The sequence below is a fragment of the Leguminivora glycinivorella genome, chromosome 6, assembly GCF_023078275.1.
Source record: "Leguminivora glycinivorella isolate SPB_JAAS2020 chromosome 6, LegGlyc_1.1, whole genome shotgun sequence".
In the NCBI taxonomy this organism is placed as follows: Eukaryota; Metazoa; Arthropoda; class Insecta; order Lepidoptera; family Tortricidae; genus Leguminivora; species Leguminivora glycinivorella.
In genome coordinates, this window is record NC_062976.1 from 21408485 (window position 1) to 21431436 (window position 22952).

The 22952-nt window shown below is 41.0% G+C and overlaps 5 protein-coding genes and 1 pseudogene across 5 annotated transcripts; 4 read left to right on the plus strand and 2 right to left on the minus strand.

Moving 5' to 3' along the window:
* The first annotated feature begins 2567 nt into the window (after positions 1–2567).
* Positions 2568–3472, plus strand: LOC125227578 (larval/pupal rigid cuticle protein 66-like). The gene is made up of 2 exons (XM_048131918.1): positions 2568–2638; positions 3031–3472. The coding sequence occupies exons 1-2, from the start codon at positions 2627–2629 to the stop codon at positions 3412–3414; spliced, it is 396 nt and encodes a 131-aa protein (XP_047987875.1). The 5' UTR covers positions 2568–2626; the 3' UTR covers positions 3415–3472.
* A 314-nt stretch (positions 3473–3786) lies between these two features.
* LOC125227575 (larval/pupal rigid cuticle protein 66-like) lies at positions 3787–4962 on the plus strand. Its single transcript, XM_048131914.1, has 2 exons — positions 3787–3906; positions 4297–4962. Exons 1-2 carry the CDS (start codon positions 3895–3897, stop codon positions 4858–4860), a joined length of 576 nt encoding a protein of 191 aa, XP_047987871.1. The 5' UTR covers positions 3787–3894; the 3' UTR covers positions 4861–4962.
* Positions 4963–8169: 3207 nt separating this feature from the next.
* Positions 8170–15597, minus strand: LOC125227063. The gene is made up of 6 exons (XM_048131254.1): positions 15473–15597; positions 14728–15263; positions 12616–12647; positions 11671–12113; positions 8965–9027; positions 8170–8780 (listed from the first exon to the last, which is right to left on the minus strand). Exons 1-6 carry the CDS (start codon positions 15482–15484, stop codon positions 8241–8243), a joined length of 1626 nt encoding a protein of 541 aa, XP_047987211.1. The 5' UTR covers positions 15485–15597; the 3' UTR covers positions 8170–8240.
* On the plus strand, positions 11293–12192 carry LOC125227577 (larval/pupal rigid cuticle protein 66-like). The gene is made up of 2 exons (XM_048131916.1): positions 11293–11346; positions 11581–12192. Exons 1-2 carry the CDS (start codon positions 11335–11337, stop codon positions 12118–12120), a joined length of 552 nt encoding a protein of 183 aa, XP_047987873.1. The 5' UTR covers positions 11293–11334; the 3' UTR covers positions 12121–12192.
* A 2081-nt stretch (positions 15598–17678) lies between the features above and the next one.
* On the minus strand, positions 17679–18741 carry LOC125227572 (cuticle protein 19.8-like). Its single transcript, XM_048131913.1, has 2 exons — positions 18699–18741; positions 17679–18476 (listed from the first exon to the last, which is right to left on the minus strand). The coding sequence occupies exons 1-2, from the start codon at positions 18708–18710 to the stop codon at positions 17784–17786; spliced, it is 705 nt and encodes a 234-aa protein (XP_047987870.1). The 5' UTR covers positions 18711–18741; the 3' UTR covers positions 17679–17783.
* A 1893-nt stretch (positions 18742–20634) lies between these two features.
* On the plus strand, positions 20635–22338 carry LOC125227573 (annotated as a pseudogene).
* Positions 22339–22952: the final 614 nt, after the last annotated feature.

Below are 22952 nucleotides of genomic sequence, written 5' to 3' on the forward strand. Positions count from 1 at the left end.
ACAACTAATCCCAAGATTTGGCGTAGGAACTAGTTTTACGAAAGCGACTGCCATCTGACCTTCCAACAGTTCCAACCCGAAGGGTAACTAGGCCTTATTGGAATTAGTCCGTTTTCCTCACGATGTTTTCCTTCACCGAAAAGCGACTGGCAAATATCAAATGACATTTCGCACATATTTTCCAAAAAACTCATTGGTACGAGCCAATTGACAATCTTACAGTATTACATAGGTATTAAAAAAAAAACCTAGACCTAATTTAAATCCGAACGGAAACGGAACACCTGCGACCACAGGGCTCAAATCTCCGCCACCCGACACTCTTGCGCAAGCAGGATTGTTTTTCACATCATTCGGTATAAATCGGGGCAAATTGAGCACTAATCATAGTTCACAGGACAGCCATCAAGCCAGCGCCATGATTCAGAAGGTACCTAATTATTAAGTACAGTAAATTATACTTTAATGTAGACTTATTGAATGTTGGTCCTTAGGTGATTAAAGTAGCACTTACTTACTAAGTAGAGCTTACAGCGATAATTTCAATCTTAAGTTATTAAGTGTATGATTAATCTAATTTCAGCCTTAAGGAAATCTGAATCTGAAAAAAACTTATTCTTGTTACAGATCGCAGTACTCTCAGCCCTAATCATCTCAGCAAGCTGCATGTACATCCACCAGTCCCCCTTACCCCTTACCATCGACATCCAGCCTTACCCCGTCCACACGCCATCATACGACTTCTCCTACTCAGTCAACGATAGACACACGGGCGATGTGAAGAGCCAACACGAAAGCAGGAGGGCTGACACTGTTATCGGACAGTACTCTCTTATACAACCTGATGGGGTACGAAGAACGGTGGACTATAGAGCTGATGATCATACTGGGTTTAATGCTGATGTTAAGACTGATGGACATATTGGGAATATAAACGTTAGAACTGATTCCGGTCATATTGGGAATATAAGAGTAGCTACAGAAGTGCCGGCGATTTCGAGGAGTTCGGTGGTGCTGCATGTTCCTAATCATGTGTCTTCGTGGATGTAATGATGCAATTATGATCTGAATGAATACTTTTAGACTAGGAAAGTAATTTACTCGAAATGATATGATCCGTTTCACAATGATTATTTTTGTATCTTTATGCAATTTTGTTATAAGTATACAAAAAAGGCGCAAAATTTGCTTAATTTTAAAATTCCACAATTTCACAATCAAAGGGGAAAATTTAGAGCTTTTCGTTAGCATTATTGATGTAAGTGTTCAAATACACATTAATTCTTGCGCCCTTGCGCCTTGGTGCGTGCGCCTTTATTTTGGTTACTAAAAGTTTATCAAAGATGAACTCAATACAAATATGTATTTGTTAGAAGGAATCTAGACAATTTTATTTGCATTTAACTTACTGCCTTGAATACTTGTATTTAGCATGTAGATAGAATAACTAGAGATAATTGGTGACCGGTCCAGCTAACCTTGGTATCTAGGTACAAATAGCACGATCGAGTTCACAAACATCTTTACAATCCAAGGTATCAAAAATATGCATACACATCTCCTAAGACTGTCAATATGGTCGTGTATACATATATCTGGAATGTTGATCTGTAAAGATATTTGTGAGCTCAGTTGTACGAGGGAAATTGCCTGAGTAATGGCTAAGAAATGTAATACCGATGCCATGACATAACTAAGGTTTTATAAGTTCTGTAATAACACTAATAACCACAATGTGTTAAGTAAATTATTGCAATTATTTCTGCGTTTTTTTGCCCTGACATTTTTATTGCGGATTTGATTTCTGACGTCTTAGCTTTATGATAAATACTTGATAAGTACCTACATGAATACTTACATACATGAGTTGAGCGCAATGCAAGAACTCTAAAGAATGTTTTATTTTTTCACTGATGATTTAGATGTATGAGTACAGTACCTACAACAGGATCCGGCTATAATTGAAACGACTGTTTCTGCAAAGAAAACGGAGGGTTTTTTACCACATGGTGGCTAAGCAGCAAGTAAGCAGTTACCATTGCCTATGGACGCTTGCAACTCCAGAGGTGTACATGCGCGTTACCGACCCTTTAAAAATCTGCACACTCCTTTTTTGAAGAACTGTAAACCTTCGGGAAAACCTCGGCAGGCACACTTATGTTTAACGTTAGATTGTATTGTGCAAAGTATACAAACATGCAATTTACCCTTAGTTTGTTCAGAAACTCAATCACTACTCATACTTTAATTTACCAAAATAAAAATGACTGCACGACCACAGAATAAAGAAATGCTCATTAAAAAAGTTAAGGGCAAGAAATTTGGACCCAACGAATCCTTTTGAAATTCCGCCAAACCAGTTTCAACAGGACAACTATGGTGAAGAAAACAACATGATTTATGTACAAAGGGAAATTAAGATCGAAACATTTCATTAAACAAGTCCAAGACCTTTCCCGAGCGTCGCCCCGCCGGTCTTGACTTTTAGGTATTTCCTGATTCGAAACAAGATCTCGGGCAAGTGGGATTTGTGATGATAGGTATAAAAAGCCGGTAGATCTTCGACAGAAGCATCAGATCTTCTGGACTTACCGACGTAGTCACAACTACCTATCCTCATTTCAACATGGTTGCGAAGGTAAGCTTTTATAATCCATTATTTTCCTCATTTAGGTACATATCACATTAGAAATTTGAAATTTCTAAGATATTTTTGTCAAATATTATCCTTTCTAAAAATAATATTGTCATTAATAATGTAACCTTAAAGCTTTTAAATCATCAACTGTGACTAAGAATTATATTATATTTTGTAAACAAATACCTATAAAATCATACCACCCAAAGTTCAAATAATTAAAATTCATCGTAAGCTATCAAGAAATCATTAATCAACACATCCGTAGCATTATTACATTCTTGAAAACAGATCATTAAAATCTGCCCTTTAATAAACTCATAAAATACAACCCTAGATACAATCTCAGCCTTCACCATCATCTTGTCTGATTACGAAACCCTTCGTTCCAGTTCGTCATTGTCCTCGCCTTCGTGGCAGCGGCCTCCGCCAGCTCTCTCTCCAGCTTCTCCTATGGAGTAGCTGACCCCTACACGGGAGACTTCAAGAACCAGGTCGAGACCCGCGCCGGCGACAACGTCCAGGGACAGTACTCGCTTCTTGAGTCCGATGGCACCCGCAGGACTGTCGACTACGCTGCCGGCGCTGGCGGATTCAACGCCGTTGTCCGCAAGGACCCCGCTCTGATCGCTGCTGCCCCCATCTCCTACGCTGCCCCCATCTCCTACGCCGCCAAAATCCCCTACGCCGCCACAATCCCCTACGCCGCTCCTTATGCCGCCTATGGCGCCTACCCTTACGCCCGATTCGGATACCCCTACGGACGATTCTACTAAACTGTATTAGGCATTTCCAATTGGCACCGATTTTGTAAATAAACAGATTCTATCTCAATCTTCTTTGTTTCTTTGATGTAATTACTAATGTTGCAAACTCGACACGATTAGCTTCAATGCAAATGGGCTAATTAACACAGTTATTGGAGTAGGTACGCAACTTGAAACAAAACTTTAGATTATCTAGCATCTGAAGGTCACCGCCTAATTTTGATGCATAATAAATATAATTGTTTCCTTTACGTCCAAGCGGGCTGAGTGTAACTAAATGTTTGGTCGCGTGGTCCGAGTTAAGTTCCGCATACCGTAGCGTAGACGAAAAGTGACGCTTAAAAAACCATAGTTCGGCCTAGAGCGTATACGTGTCTTTTACTTCCTATTATTAGCTGCCAGCGATTGTACGGGAGTCATATAAAAAGGCGGAGCAAAAACCAGGATTAATCATTCGCAGTTCACTGTGCAACAAATAAACTTATCGAAATGGCAGCTAAGGTAACTAATTCGAGCATTTTAGATTTAATTTGCACATCAATATTACATTATTTTAATAGTCGAAATGTTTTTACATGTGAAATTTATAACTATTATGCATATTTTTTTGATTACAGTCTTAAGTAAATACTTAGTTCAAATTACATTCATTTATAAATTAAATTTTATAACAATATATTATGTATAGTTTATTTTCAATAGTTATGGAAGTTTATTGACACTTACATATTATTTAGTAGATTATGGTTATACAAGCAAAACATGAAAATGAAAGTGAAAATTGTTACAAATTCTAGTCATAAATATAACAGTAAAATTCTACTTAAAACAAGAGTATACTACGGTACACACCAAATCATATTAAACTAATAGAACTTTATTCCTTTGCAGTTCGTCGTTGTAGCTCTCTTGGTGGCGGCTGCTCAGGGCAGCGCCATCCACGGTGGAAATTACAACAGCTTCTCCTACGGAGTGTCGGACCCCCACACCGGTGACGTGAAGAGTCAACACGAGACCCGCGTGGGCGACAGCGTGGTCGGGCAGTACTCGCTGCTGGACTCCGACGGCACGAAGCGCACCGTCGACTACGCCGCTGATGCCCACTCTGGCTTCAACGCCGTCGTGCGCAAGGACCCTCTGATCCACGCCGCGCCTGTTGCCGTTGCCCACGCCGCTCCTCTGGCCGTCGCTCACGCCGCTCCCGTGGCTTACGCCGCGCACGCCGCTCCCCTGGCGTATGCCGCGCACGCCGCTCCTCTCGCCCACGTCGCCCACGGCGCTCCCCTCGCGTACGCCACCAGCGTCGCCCACGGTGCCCCCCTTGCCCACGCATACGCCGCTCCCCTGGCGCACACCGCCTACGCCCACGGTGCCTACGCCGCCCCCCTCGCTCATGTCGCCCATGGCGCTCATGGACTCGGATACGCCGGCCATTTGGGATACTCCCACTACTAGACACTAAATTATCCTAGATAATAAATACTCAAATATGCTATGGGTTTTTACCATGGCTACGAAACTGCTGTGATTACGTCAAATAAATGACATTAAATTAAAGTTCTATTGTTTTTCTACACCTTCAAATTCCTTTGAACTGCCTAAATGAGTGAACTGTTACAATACTAACAGAAATTGAAACTATCATGAAAGCTCATCTCGTAATAGATGTAGTTTTAGTACCTACTAAAATACAAGGGTTTTCAAAGAGACATAGTTAACAGATTCTCCAATGCAAAGCCGACTGATAAATAAGAAACGATTATGTATTAGGTTTAAGAGTAGTATAATTGTTAGACTTATATTGACCGGGATATAGACCGTGATTACCTTTTTGATTTTTGTCGAGCTCCCGATATTTCGACGCAATAATTATGACGAGTATAATTGTATAAATTATATCATCATCATCCTCCTTGCGTTATCCCGGCATTTGCTACGGCTCATGGGAGCCTGGGGTCCGCTTTGACAACTAATCCCAGGATTTGGCGTAGGCACTAGTATGTATGAATTATATATTTTGTATAAAACTCCGCAAACACAAGTGACCCAAAAAAATACTCAATGAAAAAAAACAGGCAACAAAACTGACCTTCAAAACAAAGGAATGACTAGGCTCAAGTAACCAATGAAAATAATTAACGTAACATTTGAGCAAATTGCAGTAATTGGTAGCTAGTTTTGCCACGGCTCCCAACACGGATCTCAACAAGTACCTACTCAATGACTATGACTTAATACCTGGGGGGTTACCATGACGTACTAAAGACGTTCAGTTTAGGTTGAGAGAAAGGGACACAACTATAGCAGTTACATAGCTCCGTCCCTCTCTCTCAACCTAAACTGAACGGCTTTAGCACGTCATGGTAACCCCCCTGTACGTGATATTCGCAAACTCCATTTCAATAAATTGACCTCCACTGATACCAATAAGCAATGTGTAAAATAAATGTAAGAACCATGAAAATACGCGTTTTAATCTAAAGTGCTTCGTCAATTATTTAATGCCCAAATTCATACACCCGTTAAGTGGTATTTCAGGTACCTTCATATCTATAAGGCTGCCTGAGATGACATAAATATAATGACTACATTACGCATGAAGGTTTACCTGTCTGTAATGAGCGTCGTAACTTAATTTTTGAGCAGCACTGTGGATTTAATACGTTGGGGTGTGATGTACGCCGTGTTTCTTTTGTTTTCCGTTAAATTTGACACGTAGCTATATTCATTATTAGGAACATATGATATATGAATTTATTAGTGTGAGAGACCCTACGGATATATGAATTTATTAGTGTGAGAGACCCTTAAGAATAACATTCATGTTAGTGTCAAGTGATTGACAGCACATGTCAAAACAAATAACATTAGGAATTGGTAAAGGCTGTCATGTGTTCAGTAATTTACTTTATTTTTTAAATAACTCTATAACCGTAAGAGTTAAGATAAGACGCTAGTTTCTTAGAGAAATTAGTTGTATTTGATCTACAGAACCTTCCCTTAAAGTTAACGGAATTCAATAAAAACAGGGTGTATATCGACATTACCAGCTATGAATGTTACTGGAAATAGTTGATTTAATACTTACCATGAATAATAAGTTAAAACTACCTTTAATCAATATAACGTCCCGCTCGGAATTGAAAATCGTAATAAGAATTTCCCTGACCCATAGCCCCTACCTATGAACAGTGAACGGGTTAATTATTATTTGGTCACTTCACTGAACAAGTTCATGACATGTGTTCAATACTACTTTAGCCAACATAGGTGTATGACTTTATTGCTGACCTACTCGTATGTATTATTGTAGCTAATGCATTAGTTGCAGTGCTCATTCAGTACGCTCCGAAGGGCTAGCACTAATATTTGCAAGGACATCGATGTGAACGCTTGAACGAAAGCTAACGAATTCAACATGCTTCCAATATTATTTTTATACCAGGGGGCCGATTTTTGAATCTCACGGCGTTCGAATTCAGAAAATTGTCACCGAAATTGCCTACTTTTTTCAGTGACAATTTTCTGAATTCGAACGCCGTGAGATTCAAAAATCGGCCCCCAGATCGATGTCTGCTACCATACATTTGAATTGGTCTGAATCTCATGGAAAACTAACTATCTTTTTTTCCCCTCACTAGCTCGGAAACACATGTTTTGTCCTTTAATACCAGCGGGTAAAAACGCATTCTATCCACTAGTGGGTAAAGTAATTTGACCTTGAATAAAGTCAAATTAACTGCTTTAAAATTGATAAAAGTAGGTGAATCTAGTAATAAAGATGATTTACCACCTGTGGAACTACTGGAAGCAGTGATAAACGTATTTTTTGCGTTGTAGTTTCCTCGCTATAGTGAGGGGGGAAAAGTTTTGTGTTACACTCGGGTGCAAATGTATTTTACTTCTCGTGTGTTAAAAAACTCGCAAGTTCAGGATTCTATTCTCGAACCACTCGCTTCGCTCGTGGTTCAACTATAGAATCCTTTCACTTGCTCGTTTTTCAATTCCACACTCGGCGTTAAAATACAACTTTGCACCCTTGTATAACAAATAACTATAACTCCCAATTTTTTTATCTTCTTTATAAACGGAGCGAAGAAATGGTCATCAATCATTAATTGCCTGCATATTGAACCCACACTGAAATGAAAGCTACAGTGTAAGCTTTTCTACATTTAGCACTTGCCCGTAACAAAATAACTCGCACTACGTACATAGTAGCAGATATGTTTCTTTTTACTTCGTGGCCTGTTTATATACTCGTACCATGGCGATCGTACAAGTATTTATATCAACGATTAAGAAATACTTAACTTGTTGCGTAGCTAACAATATCCGTGTGTATTTTAAACGAAAACGCATAGCGCCATATTCGCTATATTATATCGCCTTACTCATAGTTGACCTTCAAACTGGTCAATGACAAATAAACCGAAGGTTCCGCTTGGACACGCACGAACCAAATTTAATTGATGCGTTTTAGGTAAGTTTTGCACATGGTTTCATAACAATGCCAAATTAACAAGTTTTTACAATGAATACCTTAAAATACTAAATAAATGATATATTCATCGAATCTGTAAAATCTAAGTAAACCATTCTGTCATCGTTGAAAAGTACTTTATAATATGAGGAGGTCTCATGTGATGTTGATCATGATTATCAGTCATCAGTTGGTGCAAATCGCCATTTTGCTCTCGTTCAAAAGGAACGAACCTGGGTATACCTAAATACTTAATATAACCAAAATAATAAAAAAGTTCATAATTTTTTAATGTTTTATATTTATTTAATAATCATCACAGTCTACTTTCAGTTTGGGGTTGTGTTATTGTTCAGTAATGCGCACCGTAGCCAAGTCCATGCCCGTAACCGAGTCCATGGCCGTAACCAAGACCGATTCCATGAGCGCCGTAGGCGATGGCGCCATGAGCGATGGGAGCGGCGTAGGCGGTGTGCGCCAGGGGAGCGGCGTACGCGGCGTGAGCCAGGGGAGCGGCGTACGCGGCGTGAGCCAGGGGAGCGGCGTGGGCGATGGCCAGAGGCGCGGCGTGCGCGATGGGAGCAGCATGGGCAGCGTACGCCAGGGGAGCGGCGTGCGCGATGGCGACGGGAGCGGCGTGGATCAGGGGGTCCTTGCGCACGATGGCGTTGAAGCCGGAGTGCGCGTCGGCGGCGTAGTCGACGGTGCGCTTGGTACCGTCGGAGTCCAGGAGCGAGTACTGTCCGACCACGCTGTCGCCCACGCGGGTCTCGTGCTGGCTCTTGATATCGCCAGTATGAGGATCAGACACTCCGTAGGAGAAGCTGTTGTAATTTCCACCGTGGATAGCGCTGCCCTGAGCAGCCGCCACCAAGAGAGCTACAACGACGAACTGAAACAAAAACAAACATTCATTACTAACAGAATATCTTTAAGCGACCACGCTGCAAAGGTTTTTTTAAGGACCAAATCCATTTGAAATTGACTATTCCATATTTATTTTGCAACAGGCTGCTATTGCAGATCTTTTTGCTAAAATGCTAATGTTCAATTGTCAAAATAAGGAACTAATTTACCTTCGCAGCCATTATGATAAGTGTGTATTGCTCGACTTCGACTTGCAACTGATTGACTTCGGTCTGGATCAACTATTTATATCATTGTCTGCACCATATCATTTCGGAGGTCAAGATCTGTCGTTGTCCGTATAGTTACGTCGATATTGTTTGTCAGGTGAATCGGAGACCTTGCCAAGTGATAGTAAAGCGATGTGATATTACAATCATCTTGGACAAGTCGAACGCTCACGAAAACCAACATAAACAAGTTCTCCGTTGTACGCAATGTCCTAAAATTTAGGGTTACATTTACTCTGGTTATCTGAGAGTTGAAATCCTCAGCGCTTAAGTAAATGATGAGAATTATACGGGTCTGTATGAATTAAAAGTGACCAGGGTACATATCCGAATGGCACAAACGCTCACGAAACGAAACGCTCGTAGATATCTATCTCTATCGCTCGTGCGTATTGGCGCGACAGAGCCAGACTACCTTTCGCGGCGCTTCGTTTTCGTTTCGCGGCGCAGAAATGCCATTCGGCTACGGCACCAGGAGTTTGGTCGGTCGTTGACATCATGATTGCATTCGAATTACGATTAAAGCAAACTCGGAAATCGAAACAGACCGGTCTCATTATCTGCATATCTTGCATAGTAGCAATTTTAGAATCAAATGTATAAAAATACTGAGAAGAGAAGTTAGTTCCTTCAACCAAACTTACTTCAATATATAAAGGTAGATTACATAAGTAGGGTATGTATGTATGTATGTATGTAAACACTTTATTGTACATAAGACAAGATAATATTAAGGTAATAGTTATAATTTAACACTTATGTATGACAATGTGCGTAATTGAGTGATATATAAATTATTAAATATGAAAATATTAAATATCTTCACTGTATATATTTTAGCCTGTGTGGTGACGGGTTAAGAATTTCACCACCCCTTTCTTCCCGTGGGTGTTTCGTAGAAGGCGGCTATGGGACATGGGTTAAATTGTATTCAAAAAATTTTAGGCGAGAGGCTGGCAACCTGTCACAAACTGCAATGTCATGTCTGCAGTTTCGTTTTCTTTCAACCCCTTATTTGCCAAGAGTGGCACTGAAGCTTTAGTAGTTTCATGTGTTCTGCCTACCCCTTTATGGGATACAGGCGTGATTGTATGTATGTATGTATGTATATATTTTACTACGTATTTATAAATCCATGCTTGGTACGGGTTTATTCACATATCATCCTCCTTACGTTATCTCGCCATTTGCCACGGCTCATGGGAGCCTGGGGTCCGCTTTGACAACTAATCCCAAGATTTGGCGTAGGCACTAGTTTTTACGAAAGCGACTGCCATCTGACCTTCCAACCCGAAGGGTAAACTAGACCTTATTGGAATTAGTCCGGTTTCCTCACGATGTTTTCCTTCACCGAAAAGCGACTGGCAAATATCAAATGACATTTCGCACATAAATTCCGAAAAACTCATTGGTGCGAGCCGGGGTTCGAACCCGCGACCTCCGGAACTAAAGTCGCTTGTACTTACCGCTAGGCTACCAGCGCTTATTCACATAGTATTTACACAATATTTCAATGAGTTTATCTTTGTTTATGTGTAGTACCTGTACTACAAATATTTCTACATAATATATTATATGTATACTAGGAAACGGATTAAGCTTTGTAAGTATTTTTTGTATTCGCGGTGTCACACTCATTGGAATTTAATACGGAACTTTCATATATTATGTGAGTCGGGTACTTCTGGCGACTTGTGATTTGTCGACGATCCTCATTCAATCGCAAATAAATCACTGGCATATGTGTCTAATACGTATGCAATAAATGTTTATGACTTATGACAAACATATAAACGCCAGTACCTACGTTTAAGTCATTAAAGTTTAACTTTGTGAACTTGCAATATGAACCAAAACGCTACGATACCAAATAGTACAGTGTAAGAAAGATTATCTTATTATTGGAATCCACTATCCAATATATTATGATGAATGCCGGAGCTACTGTGTCCCGGTATTTTTGGACACCCAACACATATACCAACAACATAAAAAAACTATAGCAGTTTCCTGATCTGAACTATTTCGTTGACCATTTCTTTCACCAGGCAGATATATAGGTAATTATATCACATGGGTATAATAAAATGGGTAAAATATATAGTCCGAAAGTCTGTTTCGATTTCAGAGTTCCGAGAAAGATTATGATGTCAACGACCCTCTGTAATTTAACACGTACGTTTTACACGGATAATGCCTTATAATTTGACCTCCGAAATATTATAGCAGTGCCGACCGCAATATAAATACTCGTTACGTACTGCAGTTAATCAGTTGCAACTCGAAGTCGAGCAATACACACCTATCATAATGGCTGCGAAGGTAATTTTTAAAAAAATGTTTTAAATGAAAAATTAAGCAAGAGAAATATTAAAAAGTATATAATTTTTTGCCATAATCCAACATTTTAGAAACACCATAAAATAGCAAAAGTAAGAGAACTTTCACTTATGAAACTTGGTTATCCTTAGGTATTTTTAAAAGTGTCACGAAGTAAATGTAAGAGCATGCGTCATGTTATCCGTTTTTTAAATTCGACTGTGTTTTCTTTTCCAGTTCGTCGTTGTAGCTCTTTTGGTGGCGGCCGCCCAGGGCAGCGCGATCCATGGCGGTAACTACAACAGCTTCTCCTACGGAGTCTCAGACCCCCATACTGGCGATATCAAGAGCCAGCACGAGACCCGCGTGGGCGACAGCGTGGTCGGGCAGTACTCGCTGCTGGACTCCGACGGCACGAAGCGCACCGTGGACTACGCCGCCGACGCGCATTCCGGCTTCAACGCCATCGTGCGCAAGGACCCCCTGATCCACGCCGCTCCCGTCGCCATCGCGCACGCCGCTCCCCTGGCTGTCGCTCACGCCGCTCCCCTGGCGTACGCCGCGCACGCCGCTCCCCTCGCCCACTCCGCCTACTCTACCCAGATCGCCCACGCCGCTCCCCTGGCGCACATCGCCCCCGTCGCCCACTCCGCCTACGCCGCTCCCATCGCGCACGGCGCCATCGGCTACGGTGCCCACGGTCTTGGTCTCGGTTACGCCGGTCATGGACTCGGGCTCGGCCATGGTCTCGGATACGGTCATGGACTCGCCTGGTAAATGTAGATTATGTGATTAGTGAATGAAGAACGGCTGTGTTGACAAATAAAATGAAATATTTACTATAAATTACTTTTTTTTGTGATCCATTCCTGGTTAACCGATAGGTAATATACAAGAATAGTATAATACGATACAAACGCAGAAAAAAATGAAATAAATAGAGTTTGAGTTCATCGATCAGTCATTTGTTTCGTTTCTAATAATTTTAAAAATGAACTGACGGTCAATCATTTCCTCATTACCTCTTACCTGAATTTAGACTAACCCCGTTATCCGCCCGTCGTGTCCCTTCTACCACAGCAATGCGTCAAAGGGTCAAACGCACTTTATAGGCTTCATAACTTTAGTGAACGTTTATGAATAATGAAGGGGGTATATCTGTACATATATGATAAAACTTATTACGTGCGCGTAGATAATTTTTTTACATTACAATCTTGCTTTCTAAGGTAAATAATGATTTTTCTCTTAACTATATTGTTCCTTAGCTACCAAAGAAGAGCTCTGGCAGCCTGACTAACCAGCTGGAACACAAGACTATGAGTATGGGGGTTAAGTGCTATTTGGCTGCGGTCTTCTGTACTTCCACAGTTGGGCTCTGCTCTAGATTCGAGCGAGATGATATCCGCTGTGCTGTGTATACCACACAAAGCGGAATATCATTCGCTATACGCTACCTCCTACTACTACTTCTTTCTGGACATCTCAATGTGATTTAATTACAAACGAAATCCAAAATATAAATCATATTGTTTCTATCCATCCAGTGGTCAGCCCGTCACGTAGTATGTGAATAACGTAGGATGTAACCACCACAGCAACGCCGGCTTCGACAGCGGCCCGTCCACGGACACCTGTTCCACCTTGTACAGTCGCCATCAGATAAATCGGAGCTATTGCCAAGGCGTCTAGAGTATTCAGGGTACGTAGCCGAAGCCGAATAGCCGCTCACAAAACGCTTACGAAACGAAACGCTCGTAGATATCTATCTCTATCGCTCTTGCGTATTGGCGCGACGGAGCCAGACTACCTTTAGTGGCATTTCGTTTCGCGTCGCAGAAATGCCATTAGGCTACGGACACCTGTTCCACCTTGAACAGTCGCCATCAGATAAATCTGAGCGGCCAAGGTGGCCACAAGTATCTGACCTCTATTGGCTCTATTGTCAAGGCGTCTAGAGTATTCAGATATTTTTAAGCACTTCGGGTGACCCGATATGTCTGATGGAATGTAGAGTGACGCTTGCGCGGTGCGCTCTAACCAGGGATTCAATGGTTGCACCGTGAATAATAGTCTAAGATCCGTACTAAGCTCGATCTTCACCAAAGTGTTAATCAGATGAAAATAATATTTTATGAAATAAAGTAAGTTTCTGAACATGTCTTAATATGGCAACCTCAATAAAAATGGTCAAGATTTTTTTTTTAATCTTTGATAAATAAATATTTTTATTAATTTCACCGACGGTTTACCAAATGAAACAAACTCCAGTAGAACGTGTACTCTATATGCAATATGCAGCACCTCAGTTGCTTACCTTTTTTTGGTCCTTAATACCTGGCAGCCGCTGTCAAACAGGTAAGTTGATGTTAGTAGTTGCACTCTTTTGTTAACCAATCCGGTTAAAAGCAGCCTGTGTATAGTAGGATAAACTCTTTTCTCAAACATAATGTGAAATTTATGTGAAATTTTGTCATTACGCTTGTAAAAAGAGGCTTCAAAGTTTCACGTTGCAGGCGACGGAACTCTAGAGGAAACTGTAAAGCAATTTCATAAAACGTTGCCCGCAAATATTGCTTTTTCTAATTTCCAGTCATAGATATAATTTGTGATAGTATTTATTTACATACATACATAATCACACCTGTATCCCATATAGGGGTTGGCAGAGCACATGAACTACTAAAGTTTCAGTGCCACTCTTGGCAAAAAGGGGTTGGTAGAAATCGAAATTGTGTAGGCGAGAGCACCTACACCACAATTTAGCCCATATCCCACAGTCGACTTCTACGACACCCACGGGAAAAAAGGGGGTGGTGAAATTCTTAACCCGTCACCAACGGGTAAGTATTTATTTAGCAATGAAAAAATATATAAGGGCCAACAACTCGTATAGGGCCTAAGAAATATTTGATTTTTAATGTGTTCAAACATTTAAAAAAATGTTTACGCTGTTTTTTTCCTATTTTATTTTATAACATCAGTTATTTTGTCTATTACACTTAGCCGGCGACCCTTTTCCGGTCTCTGTAGGACTTAAATACAATAAAGAAACAGGAAAATGGAAATTCGAAACCCTGAAGGATGTGTTTTAAATCAACACGAGTTTAGTGGACAAGTGCCCAGAGGATCATAATGATTTATATTATGAAATGTAAACTTCGTACGATACATGTACGAAATCGTAAGTCGTGCTGATTGAAAACTCTCCCTTCAGTCACGTTTTAAGTGATCACCACTCGTTTCGAATTTCCTTTTTTTGAACTTGTGTTTTATTGCGAGGAATGCATTACAAAAGAAAATAAAATGTAATTTAAATTAAATATTTCATTTATTTGTCAACACAGCCGTTCTTCATTCACTAATCACATAATCTACATTTACCAAGCGAGTCCATGACCGTATCCGAGACCATGGCCGAGCCCGAGTCCATGACCGGCGTAACCGAGACCAAGACCGTGGGCACCGTAGCCGATGGCGCCGTGCGCGATGGGAGCGGCGTAGGCGGAGTGGGCGACGGGGGCGATGTGCGCCAGGGGAGCGGCGTGGGCGATCTGGGTAGAGTAGGCGGAGTGGGCGAGGGGAGCGGCGTGCGCGGCGTACGCCAGGGGAGCGGCGTGAGCGACGGCCAGGGGCGCGGCGTGCGCGATGGCGACGGGAGCGGCGTGGATCAGGGGGTCCTTGCGCACGATGGCGTTGAAGCCGGAGTGCGCGTCGGCGGCGTAGTCGACGGTGCGCTTCGTGCCGTCGGAGTCCAGCAGCGAGTACTGCCCGACCACGCTGTCGCCCACGCGGGTCTCGTGCTGGCTCTTGATATCGCCAGTATGAGGATCAGACACTCCGTAGGAGAAGCTGTTGTAGTTACCGCCATGGATCGCGCTGCCCTGGGCGGCCGCCACCAAAAGAGCTACAACGACGAACTGAAAGCAGAAAACAAATTGCTGTAGCACTGGAGTTTTTATTTAGACAAATATTGGCATAAATTTGAAAGGGCTCTAAATCCGTATTATTATTGATGTCTGCTTTAGTTTAGCAACAGTTTTTAACCATGAGTGCCCCACTGCATATTCCGTTAAAAATCCCGAATGAATTTAAATTCCCACTTAATTTCAAATAATATTAAATTTACCTTCGCAGCCATTATTGTAATTGTATTGCTCGACTTCGACTTGCAACTGATACACTTAGGGTTTGTACAAGTATTTATATACGACCATAGCGGTGCATTTACGTTTCGGAGGTCAGTACCGCGTCCGCGTGCGTGCGTCACGCCAAAGAGAATGGGTAACTATATAGAGGATTATAGTCAAATCAGTAGACACGTTCCAAATACATCTGTCATCTCTCAACTCGGAATCAAAACTTTTAGAACCTCAATTTAGACTGTGACTCATAGTGTTTTAAATGATATGAGTTCAAATTGTTTAATTTGACCAGTGTTGCAAGACGCCAGCCACCTTTAATGGGGATATTTTTTATATTTCTGAGATAGGTACTCTTTTCTAAGATAGGTACTTACTATAACCAAGCCTTACTTTCTTTAATTCAAATTTCAGTTTAATTTTAAACTGCTTAAGTTTCAGTGCTGAGGGCCGATTTTTAAGTCTCACGCGTTCGAATTCAGAATATTGTCACTGAAAATAGTAAGCAAGTCACCGTTTTCAACCGGTATTTTAGTGTCAAAATCTCGTATGCGAGATTCAAAAATCGCCCCCTTCTCTTAGCAATTTTAGCATTTTTCTGACTTTATTTATCTTATACGGAGTTATAAATAATACTAATCTTTGGTCATAGTCATACTAAACGACAAAATCCTTTTAATGACCATTCTTGTACCTTATTAATATGAAATAAGATATAATAAAGGATTGCTTCTTGTATCTTGTGTCATGCGGATTGGGTGCACGCTTTCAATCAAGGGCAACAGGACATTGCGAGATATTTTGATAGTTTATGACTTTCGGAAGAGATACATGATATAACAATACCTAAGTGATTTTGATATTTTTATGAATCTGCACATGACAAAAAGGCTAACGAAACATAATCCTCATCATAACATAATTATCCAGTAAATATTAGCAGTTTTACTACCTAAATAAACAAATATAGCATGCAAGGACCATATATAATACGAGACAGACAAAGCCCATACAAAAAAGCGTACCCCTGAAATGTATGAGCCTTTTAGGCTTAAAACCAGATGGCGCTGTTTCGCAGCCTGGAAGTGGCCTAAATCATATTTTCCCCAAATATTTTTGCGTGTTTTTAGTTTTTATAAGAACAAATGACATGCTTCTTTATTTTAATATCATGATAACACGTCATTACACATTTTGAAAAAAAAACTGTTAGGCATCATCAGTGTATTTATGATAGTACGAGTATTTAATAGGTAGCGCTAAAAAAATTAGGTATGACTTCTAGTATGGAGACTGTAAATCCTATATAAATTACTCTTGATAGTATGCTAATAAAATAGTAACTCATGCCATTATTTTATCTTCTAGTAACAGAGCGTGATTAACGATTGTCACTTCGGCTAAGCCGACAGTTTCTGTCCTATCTACTGATTCTTCAAAAAATGGAGTACCTAATTACCTATACAAGTTTGCGCATGTGACACCACTTAAGTTGCAGGCGTCCATAGGTTACGGTGAACGCTTTCCATCCGGCAGACCGTATTCCTGTTTGCCACCGATATGGTATAAAATAGTACATTACGATACAAGTGCGTAAAAAAGGAAGTTCGAAACGAGTGGCGATAAATTAAAACACGACCGAAGGGAGTGTTTTAAATCGACACGAGTTACGAATTTCCTTTTCGCACGTGTATCGTACGACGTTTTTCAGTACAGATGAGCCTCCGATGTTTCGACCTGGCATATAATGAACCACTTCTCGCACTAGTGCTTAAAAAAAACACCATCTGTACTGAAAAAATATATAGGTATCTCTGCCACGAAGTCGTTGAAATAATTAATTGCTGCCAACAATACTATACTTAATATGAAATATAACATGACTCAGCAATAACCCAGCCTGTCATAAGTAAACACACCGATTAAACTTTTATTACTAGATATTACCTCGACTCTCAGGTGCAAAAAACTAAAAGCTAGTAATAAAAATGCATACTACTTAATAGGTTTTGTTACGGTTTGCTTTGTATAATTAGGTCCTTGGTATAATTATTTTGTAGGGAGGTATAATATGATATTTGACAAGCGTAATAGGCACGTAATAGGCAAGTTTTAAGCTACAGTTCGTTCAAATTACCTAAGATATAGTATAACATTTTCGGGGTTCTTCTTTTGGGGTCTTAATAAATATGCTTTTATATTTCATTCGATTTATTCATAAATACAATATTTACTTCAGTAAAAATCACAGTTTTCCCTTTGAGTATCATTTTTGGTTTGGTATTTTCAATGATTAGATTACCATCCTCCATAATGGGCGCCATAGCCAAGACCACGGCCGTATCCGAGCCCACCAGCGTATCCCAGACCGGCGGCGTAACCAATACCGTTGCCGTAACCAAGACCGAGACCGTGACCGCTGTAACCGAGTCCAAGACCGTGGTTGCCATAGCCCAAGCTAGCACCATAGTGGGCTAGAGGAGCGCCGTGGGAGACGTGAGACGAGTAAGCGACGGGAGCGGCGTGACTGGCGTACGCCAAGGGAGCGGCGTGACCGGCGTACGCCAAGGGAGCGGTGTGACCGGCGTACGCCAAGGGAGCGGCGTGACCGGCGTACGCCAAGGGAGCGGTGTGACCGGCGTATGCCAAGGGAGCAGTGTGACCGGCGTACGCCAAGGGAGCTACAGGAGCGACATGTGCTGCGTAGCCAGATCCATAACCAGCGCCATAACCATGTCCAATCACAGGATCTTTACGCACGACAGCGTTAAAACCAGTATGAGGATCAGCAGCGTAGTCGACAGTACGCTTCGTGCCATCAGAGTCCAGCAGCGAGTACTGCCCGCGCACGCTGTCACCCACACGGGTCTCGTGCTGGTTCTTCACATCACCGGTGTGAGGGTCTGATACTCCGTAGGAGAAGCTGTTATAGTTTCCACCGTGTACAGCGCTGCCTTGCGCAGCTGCCACTAGAAGGGCTACAACGACGAACTGCAAAAGAAATGTTACATTTGAATTTGAACCAATTGAAATTAAATGGAACTGCTTTGAATTTAAGAAACACAGTAGCTAAGTACATCCAAGACTTTCAATTTGTAATTTAAATCAAATAATGCAGTGATATCGAGGACCGAGAAATGTTGAAGTGGTATGCTGTTGGAGGCCAAGACTCATGTTGGGTCATCGCGCCAACTAAGTAAGTTCAAAACTTACCTTCGCTACCATTTTGGTATGTTTATTTGGTCGATTTCTACTTGCAACTGATTACTGCTGAAGTTTATTACTATTTATATTCGCTCTGTGGCTCCATATTTGCCGGCTGAAGGTCAGAACTGAAGCATGACGGATACATAGCTAACATTTTTTTTGTAATCTTGTGAGTTATGAGATGTAACGTAACTTTTGCATATCAGATATTGCATTCCTACAATATTTGGTCAGGCCAGGACTTTATGATTAGGGCATTTTCAGAATTTGGGACCCCCCAATTAGCGTAAGTTGTTAACAAAAATTAACTCACAGTCAGTTTTGTGACGATACTTAATTAAGAATGAAATTTCAATGAAAATAGTGTTTTAATTGTGTTAATTACATAAACTTTAAGCGATAATCTACATTCAGAATGTGAAAAAAGTAAATTGTTAGACAGATTTTATGCTTTTTTAGTCACAAAACTGACTGCGAGTTAATTTTTGTTAACAACTTTTGCTAATTGGGGGGACCCAAATTCTGAAAATACCCATTAAACACATTCACTGCTAGATTCGCAAAGGTATATTATGCGTAAACCATCATACAAATTCACGCCCGCAAGGAAGGTGACCCACCGGTAACCAAGCCTACCTAGTCTCTGTCAAGAACTCCTCCCCTTATGCCTGCTCTCGAGTTGTCATAATAATTAAAAAATATAGTTTTCAATATTTTGATATTTTTGCCCGTGTGGTGACGGGTTAAGAATTCCACCACCCCCTTTCTTCCCGTGGGTGTCGTAGAATGCGACTGTGGGATATGGGTTAAATTGTGGCGTAGGCGAGAGGCTGGCAACCTGTCACTGCAATGTCACAGTCTCGTTTTCTGTCAACCCCTTATTTTCCAAGAGTGGCACTGATACTTTAGTAGTTTCATGTGCTCTGCCTACCCCTTCATGGGAAACAGGCGTGATTGTATGTATGTATGTATGTATTTTGATATAAAACTCGTTCTTATTTTTTATTGACTCCGAGACAGATATACGAAGGAAACTATATAGAAAAGTTTTGTGATTTTAGTGATGGGGGAGCGTGAGTCCGCGTCAATGTTTGTCAAAAACTATCATATTTCTATTCTATGTGACTAGCAACAAAAGAACCCGAGAAAACAAAATATAATGTAGAAAATATATTTACGAGAGATTATCCTATTGATATTCTTACACAAAGTTAAAAAAGCAGTAGGTTTATACATTTTATATTATAACTACAGTTACACCCATGTAGAGACGTAAAGTACCCACATAAGTGATTTAAGGTAAGTTTGATACAAATATCTCTTTGTGAATTATTTTTCCCTGTTCCCGTTTTTCCATAATCATTTTTGTCTTCAATTTTTTTTTTCAAATAAGGCAATCATTGTCTGGACGACCGGTCTGGCTCAGTCGGTAGTGACCCTGCCTGCTAAGCCGCGGTCCTGGGTTCGAATCCCGGTATGGGCATTTATTTGTGTGATGAGCACAGATATTTGTTCCTGAGTCATGGATGTTTTCTATGTATATAAGTATGTATTTATCTATTTAAGTAGGTATATCGTCGCTTAGCACCCATAGTACAAGCGTTGCTTAGTTTGGGGCTAAGTTGATCTGTGTAAGGTGTCCCCAATATTTATTATTATTTATTTATTATTGTATTAACCTAGCCTTGCCGTCTCTTTCTTAGAACCAAAAAAATACTGTATAATATTTATTATATTTGCCCGAATTAGCATTATTTATGAGCCAAAACCGAAAGGGGTTTCCGCGAGCGTAGGTCACTCCAAGTTTCTTATTTCCTTTAGGCGCTTGGAATGCGTTGCATATTCGTACATTTTAATTTTAATAACTACCATATAAATACATGCGTCTCCGGTCCGTTATCATTCGTGGAGTAGACAACAAACAACAACAACAAATACAAACATGTTTTCAAAGGTAAATATCGATTAAGTAAATCGTTGAGTTTAATTAATTAAAAAATACTCGTGCGTTAATTCGAACCAACGGACGTGAAATTGAGCTGTTGGTTACGATTTTATCTGGCGCGTTCAAAAGATCATTATTTATAAACGGAATTATTTATTCAAACAAGATAATGTTCTATCAAATACGCATTCAATTACGACTATTGATTTCTCATTTGCATAGTTTCCGTTTATATATCTGTTTAGCTTCGGTGTTTGGAACAGGACACAAATAAGGACTAAAAAGTCTTGAGGCCCGATTCGAGCCATGCTAATAAGATGTCACATGAATAAAGTCTGTCAGTGTAAAAAGTGAAATTTCCTGAAACGTTGGCTGTCTTTTCAAGTACGGTCAAGTTCGTGTGATTACAAGCCAGTGTTCCAAAAATAGGATATTTACACGACCTATTTATCATTGGTATTTTTGAAACCTTGGATTATAGGAGGTAGGGCATAGCGAATGATATTCCGCTTTGTGTGGTAGGGCACAGCACAGCGGATATCGTCTCGCTCGAATCTAGAGCAGAGCCCAACTGGGGTAACAGCCAAATAGCACTAGACCCTACTCATAGTGTTGTGTTCCTGTCGGTGAGTAAGGCTGCCAGAGCTCAACGGGGGTGCGGTGTGCTGATGACGGGAGGACTTACGGAACTAACTTGTTCCGTTTATTGTCCTTTGAGTCGTCGGCAACCCGAACCCTCCTTAGAACTTGTACACTCCTTTTTGCTGTGTACTTAACACAGCAAAAGGGAATGTACAAGTTTCTAATGGGGTGGCAACGCGCATGTGACACTGTTTGAGTTGCAGGCGTCCATAGGTTACGGTGACCGCTTTACATCAGGCGGGCCGTATACTTGTTTGCCACCGACGTAGTATAAAAAAAAAAAAATTATAAAATATGCTTGTGAACTAGTTTTTGGAAATACAACAACGAAAGACTTACAACAACATTATATTCCTCAGATCACAGTCCTCGCTCTATTCGTGGCGGTCGCCCAAAGCAGTCCCTCCCACGGAGGCTACCAGTATTCCTACGGCGTGTCGGACCCCACACAGGCGACGTGAAAAATCAGCACGAAACCCGCGTGGATGACAGCGTGCGCGGACAATACTCGCTACTAGAGTCTGACGGCTCGAAGAGGATCGTTGACTACGCCGCTGACGCGCATACTGGGTTCAACGCTGTTGTCAGGAAAAGTCCTGGTGTACACCCAGCTCCGATCACCATTGCGGCTCACGCCGCACCTGTAGTATACGCCGCTCCTCTTGCCCACGCCGCTCCTTGGCGCACGCCGCTCCCTTGGCCCACACCGCTCCCTTGGCGTACGCTGGCCACGCTGCTTCCTACTCTTCCCACATCGCCCACGCCGCGCCTGTTGCTCACTATTCTGCCCCCATTGCCCACGGCGCCGTCGCCTATGGCGCCCACGCTCTCGGTCTCGGCTACGGCGCTCACGGTCTAAGTCTCGGCAACGGTCTGGGCTTCGCCGGTCTCGGATTGGGCCATGGACTTGGGTATGGCGCGCATTACGGAGGATGGTAATCTGAAAACGCGCTTGATAAAACGGATTCTGCGATGCTGTAAATATTATTATTTTTTGTTTATTTATACAACGAAGTCATGCCAAATATTCCAATACTATACTAAATATTGGTGAAACCATATCGTGTTTTTTTTTATTTAGTTATTTACACAAATTAGATATACCCAGACAGATAATTGAAAAAAATAATACAATTCATTTTACCTCTGCAAAATGACATTATAAGTATGTTTTTGGGTGAAAATATCCTTAATGGAATTAGCCTCGGTTCTTTAACCAACAATAAGTATATGTACAATATGCCTGGAAAACAAAGTAGCAAACTATATGCAATTAATGATACAAATAAAATGCCAGTAAGATTCTAATGAATATCTTGATGAAGCAGCGCCAAAGACGAGTTTATAAGGTAGACTAGACGCAGCTTGCGGTGAATAAACTACTAAATATTATGTTTTATATCTGTATTTTAGTAGGTACTCTACAACAATCAATATCAAAAAAAGTAATATGATCGATATTAAGTGTTATGTAAATGAGATAATATGTGCCATTAAGGTAACTGTCCCATATTACGGGAACTTAAGACGTTTCCTACTTTGAGTGAGGATTGTAAAAAAAATGTGAAGTTTCTAGTCGTGTTAATTATTTTATTTTAAGGATAAGTCTTCTACGACGGATTTAAGACACTATTTTGCATCGTAACTTCTAATTTATAGAAATTACCGTTGTT